The 6,234-nt window shown below is 37.6% G+C and overlaps 1 protein-coding gene across 1 annotated transcript in view; it reads right to left on the bottom strand.

Annotated features, from left to right (window-relative positions):
• eys (eyes shut homolog) overlaps positions 1 to 6,234 on the bottom strand; it is a 205,300-nt gene that overhangs the window by 33,395 nt on the left and 165,671 nt on the right. The window contains exon 43 of the mRNA XM_014010919.1: positions 3,977 to 4,200. Coding sequence (XP_013866373.1) covers positions 3,977 to 4,200 — 224 coding nt within the window. The remainder of the gene's footprint in view (positions 1 to 3,976; positions 4,201 to 6,234) is intronic.

Raw genomic sequence — 6,234 nt, 5'->3', positions numbered from 1 at the left:
GTATTTTATTTCCCTAAAATATTAACGTAAGCCATTTCTGTTTATATGGGCAGTAAAATAAATTTCGAAAAAAATTTCCACAGGGACTCTAATAGATTATTTGGGTATTTCCTATTAAAWTGACAAAGCATTTAAAGCAGAATCAAATTGTGACCCAAAGAATTGAAATTGAATCGAACCGTGAGCTCGGTAACAATACCCAGCCCTAATCATGAGCTGAATCGAAGAGAAAAAGAAAGAGGGAGAATTGTGATCAAATAAAAACAAATGAAAAGGCAGATGCAGTAACTAAAGAGTATAGAAAAAAAGGCAAAGCTTGGAGCTGTAACACAGAGTCCTAATGAAAGTGCACTGGTTGAACGCAGGGAAGCAAAACCTTCATTCAATGTGAAGGACACTTCATAACCTCTATAGATTTTCTTTGGGAAAAAATGTGACGGGAAAAAAATCAATTTAATAAAAACATTATTTGCTCTTTGACACAAAACTTCGGGTTCAAACTTAAGATACAAACAGACAAAAAAAGAAAAAAATAACATACATTTTGAGAACAAAGTGTTTAGTTTGTTAAAAACAAGTGGGAGGCTTTTTTTTAATCCAGAGGGAGTTTTATAATGTTTTGTCTGAATCTGACTGCGACTGTCTAACTTAATGCTATAGCTCTGACAGTGAGGCATAAAAGTGGGAGTATGTTATGTGGCTGCATGCTTATGAAATTGAATAGATGACATTTATAGACGGAACCAGTAATGTCTTTGAATATAATAAAATACAGTCTGACAAGTTGACGGGCAGTATGCAAAAACTTAACAGTCATGTCAGTACTTGATCACATTTATCATGTGCAGGGAACAAATCTAGTTAACGCACAGCTGGTTGTGAGAATTACTTACTTCCTTTGATATAGTTTTAAACTTAAGATAAAAATCCAGTGTGAGTTCAAATTACAATTCAAAACACAGAAAATCTAATTTTTATATGTCATTAAAATTGACATTTTTCTTCCCAGGTTGATACAAGTTCAAATTCAATATTTCACTGCAGCATGTTCTCTGCTAAGTGAGTCCACTGTGAAATTAGTCCAATAAAGATAAGACAAGCTTAAAGTCTCAATGAAAATGCATTAAAAATGGTCAGAGAAAAGGAACAGAGCAGCAACTCTGTATTCAAAGTTAAAGTGAATAACATACTTTGAAGCTATAAATGTTGGCTTAAAAATATAGTAAGTGATATACAGCGGGTAAAATAAGTGTTGAACACGTCACCATTTTTCTCAGTAAATATATTACTAGAGGCGCTAATGACATGAAATTTTCACCAGATGTCGGTAACAACCCAAGTGATCCATACATACAAAGAAATCAAACCATAAATGTCCAGAAATGAAGTDATTTGTAATAATGTGGAATGGCACAGGGAAAAAGTATTGAACACATGAAGAAAGGGAGGTGTAAAAAGGCATGGAAAGCCAAGACACCAGCTGAACTCTCTCAGTAATTAGAAAGCAAGCCTGCCCCTTGTCAGTGCAAGTTAATATCAGCTGGTTCAGTCCCAAATGATGGCCAGGTATCACACAAGAATCATCTGATGATGGGTAAAAGTAAAGAGCTCTCTCAAGACCTTCACAACCTTATTGTTGCAAAGCATAATGATGGCATCAGTTACAGAAGAATGTCTAAACTTCTGAAGGTTCCAGTGAGCACTGTTGGGGCCATAATTCAGAAGTGGAAAGAACATTATTTCACCATAAACCGACCACGACCAGGTGCTCCTCACAAGATTTCTGACAGAGGAGTGAAAAGAATMATCAGAAGAGTTGTCCAAGAGCCAAGGACCACTTGTGGAGAGCTTCAGAAAGACCTGGAATTAGCAGGTACGATTGTTTCAAAGAAAACAATAAGAAATGCACAGAACCACCATGGCCTGTATGRACGCTCACCACGCAAGACTCCACTGCTGAAGAAACAGCATGTTGAAGCTCCTTTAAAGTTTGCTGCACAACATTTAAACAAGCCGTAATACTGGGAGAGTATAGTCTGGTCAGATGAGACCAACATTGAACTGTTTGGATGCCAGAATACACATCATGTTTGGAGGTCAAATGGCACTGCACATCAGCCCAAAAACACCATACCAACAGTGAAGTTTGGAGGTGGGAACATCYTGGTGTGGGGCTGTTTTTCAGCATATGGTACTGGCAAACTTCAAATAATTGAAGGAAGGATGAGTGGAAACATGTACAGAGACATTCTTGATAAAAATCTGCTTCCATTTACCAGGATGATGAAGATGAAACGTGGCTGGACATTTCAGGAAGACAATGAGCCCAAACACAAAGTCAAGGAAACTCTCAGTTGGTTTCAGAGAAAGAAACTAAAGCTGCTGGAATGGCCCAGCCAATCACCTGACCTGAATCCAACAGAAAATCTATGGAAAGAACTAAAGATCAGAGTTCATAGAAGAGGTCCACGAAACCTTCAAGATTTGAAGACTGTTTGTGTGGAAGAATGGGCCAAAATCACACCTGAGCAATGCATGCAACTAGTTTCTACATACAGGAGGCGTCTTGAAGCTGTCATTGACAACAAAGGCTTTTGTACAAAGTATTCAATAAATTTCAGTAAGTGTGTTCAATACTTTTTCCCTGTGCCATTCCACATTATTACAAATAACTTCATTTCTGGACATTTATGGTTTGATTTCTTTGTATGTATGGATCACTTGGGTTGTTACCGACATCTGGTGAACATTTCATGTCATTAGCACCTCTAGTAATATATTTACTGAGAAAAATGGTGATGTGTTCAATACTTATTTTACCCGCTGTAAAGTGTATACTCCTTCAACGGAGAATAATTCCGTGTTACATAAAGTGAAGGGTGAGAAATCATCAGGTCATGTAAGAGCATGTGTCAAACTTAAGGCCACCTTGACTTCCATCTGGCCTGCCAAAGGGGCTCCGCCAAAAAAAGAGAGAAAATATTTTTTTTTACTTAATTTAACAAGAAATCTGTTTTTTTTAATCAACAGTAATCTTTAAATTCATGATTCAACGCACCAAAATAAACTAAAGGTGAAAGATAATATTTGTCCTGCTCCTGAGCTATTAGCTTTGAGTAACTGTGGCTCCCTGAGCAATTTTGTTGGATGGCCCTGCATTAATGTCTCAAAAAAAGCTGCTTTAAAGCCACCAATGATCATAAACTACATTTCCCATAATGCATAATGATTATGCATGGGAAATCCCTGTTGGAAAGTGGGAGAGTTCAGAATTCAAGACAGCAGCAACTCACCACAACTCAACAGTGATTAATTTATCAATTCTCTCACATCACCCCTATATTATCAAACCTCCACTGGCTACCTGTACAATTCAGACTCAAGTTCAAAATCCTGGTTCTCACTTTTAGAGCTCTACACGGCCAAGTGCCGAACTACATCTCCGGTCTTCTCTCGCCTTATAACCCCAAACGCAACTTGCGCTCACAAGACTAGAATCTGCTGTCGGTCCCCAGTACTCGCTTCAAGACCCGTGGTGACTGTGCTTTTTCCTCAACYGCTCCCAGACTGTGGAATGCCCTTCCGCTCTGTCTAAGATCTGTTGAAAACACTGACTCCTTTAAAAAACTAAAAACARACCTCTTCACTCAAGCSTTCAACTAAATATATTCAACACCTCACAACTTGAGTTWATAAGCCCTGACTAACAATCATGTGTGTTATTCCGGCATAACTGCCATTTTGAGGGTCTCCATATGTGGCCCTTGGTGAAAATGAGTTTGACACCGCTGTACTAGAGGAAGACATTCAAAACATTTTTTAGTTTAGTGTAAGCACACAGTTCGATTTTTTATCAGAGTTAGTATTTTTGTGATTTTTATCTAAGTGACATATTATATTCCCGGTGTGTTATTCTTTTGATTAAACTACATTTAACCAGTCTTTAATCAGAGTAAAAGGTGATCCAGCGCAGTACCTGACACACGTTCCTCCGTTACGGCAGGGAAGGTGTTGYCAGACAGGCGGGTCGCAGTTCCTGATGTTTCTTCCTCTCACCGCCTCACCCAGCAGGTCAATTTCTTTAGAGCTGACCTGGAGTTCCTTGATGCAGCCGATGAATCTCCTATCTCCTTTCACACTCCCATCATGCATTTCCCAGTGAGATGAAACGGCACCAAGAAATATGGGTCCAAAGGTCGCCTGCGTGAGAAACAGAAGAGCGCCAGAGATTCACGTCATTTAATAAAGCACACAGTGTGCTACAGTACATTTCTTCTTTCAAGAGCAAGCTTTCCATTTGATTTTGTATTTAGTACTTTACAATTATTATCACATAAACAGAAGCTTGATGTACTGATTAAAATTCTGATTTTCATCTTGTACTTCAAATGTTTCTAGGAATTTTTTACATTCTATTGAATGTGGGAATCAGTGATRGGCCTCAAAGTTAACACGAGTTTAATGGCACAAGCTCTACTTGTTACATACAGTTTTAATGTAAAAAGCAAAATAAATCATAAAATAATGAAAAGTGCCAATGTTATTTAGTAGAACGAATTAAGATTAATCTATAAAATGTATAATTTTTCCTATTATAATCAATTTAACAAGTAAAATGAGGCTCTCTGAAAACACAACGCTACATCGACATTTTCCAAAAACTAACAAAAAACGTCACATTGAAATCAAAAACAGCTTTTTAACCTTGCAATGACCTCTTTATTTTAAAAAATAAAACCTTAAACTTTAAATMATGTTARATAACTTTCAAGGCTTAAAAAACTTGTTTATTACAGCTTCCTGAAATAAGACCTATGTTTTGATTTGTTTTAACTGAGCAACACTAAAAAGAAAACCAAACATTTGTTAGTTCTGCTTGTGCAAGAAAGAATTTCAGATTTTGAAACTGTAGCAGCGAGGCGAAGCTGCACATCTGTAACRCTTTACGCCTGTTTAAACTCTTTAACATGTATTTTATTGCTCCTTTTTTACTGAAGTAATGTTAGAAATATATGGGAGTTTATGTGACAGAAATTATTTCAAGCGCTCTATAACGTTCTCCAAGGCTCATCTTTTTATTTCACACTTTTCTTTCCCCACACGCTTGAACATTTTCCGGGTGAAATATATTTTTTAAAGCTACACCGCTGATATCCAACTTCCTATGAAATGCAAAAGTTCTGTTTTGTAACTGCTACTACGAAATCCAAGCCGTCATGTCGGTATRTATGCCTTTGAAGTGCTTCCAGAGTGGCATTCGTCATGACTTCATGCTGGCACCGGAGGAAATGTGATGGACAGCTGCAGGGAAGGTGTTCAGCGGAGGGACAGTGAGGTGTTAGACCACATAATCATTCGGGATGTTGGCTTAATGCAAGCTTTCAGCGACATAACTGCTGCATATCTGAAAGCCTATAAAAAGCCACTGCTGACAGGGTTCACAAGAGAAGTGTGTGTGTGTGTAAAGTCACCACGTAGTTATGAGCCTGAAGAGTATCTTTAATAAAGCTTAAGTGTCAAATAAACTAACCAATGGTGGGCTCGAAACTTTTACAACAAGCAAAGCTGTTTTTGTGTGATACAATCAGCAATGAGCCAGCAGAGCTGCATAATGACGAGGGGCCGAWGCTGAATGAATTTATGGCGCTTTCAAGTATGTTTACCATGTTTATGAGAAGAGTCCATTTGAAAGGCTCACTTATGTAATATTCATGACTTTGTAAGTGGACCCACAGCACTGAGCTCACAAGAGCTGTACGCTCATGTTTGAATTCCGTTTCAAGGCACCACTTATAAGCATGGCATCTGTATCAGAGCTACATGTCTGAGAATTCTTCTTCTACATTTGTAGGCTAAAAAAAGCAACAAACAAACCATGAAAACACATTGTTGCGACAAGATCTAGAACTGAGATTTTCTTTTTAGTCTCAGCCTTAACKACCTTGCAAGAAGTTTCCTTTATAATCATTTTCACAGATTTGCACATTATTTCCTTCTGAACTGAATATGAATTCAATAAAACTTCATTAAAAGGGCAATATTATGTGTGTCTCAGGCAGACATTTAAATACTATACCATAATAAAGTATCTTTAMTTGTTATTAAAATGCTGTTTTTATGTTTAAATAGAAAATAAACTTATCTTCTCATCACTTCCTCTTCTAAACGCCTTGAAATTGGCCTCTGTCTCTTTAAGAACCACCTTCTGTCCCGCCCATTTTGGTGCGGGGGGGG

Source organism: Austrofundulus limnaeus, unplaced genomic scaffold (genome assembly GCF_001266775.1).
Source record: "Austrofundulus limnaeus strain Quisiro unplaced genomic scaffold, Austrofundulus_limnaeus-1.0 Scaffold0, whole genome shotgun sequence".
Classification (NCBI taxonomy): domain Eukaryota; kingdom Metazoa; phylum Chordata; class Actinopteri; order Cyprinodontiformes; family Rivulidae; genus Austrofundulus; species Austrofundulus limnaeus.
This window is presented reverse-complemented; position numbering and strand designations above follow the sequence as displayed.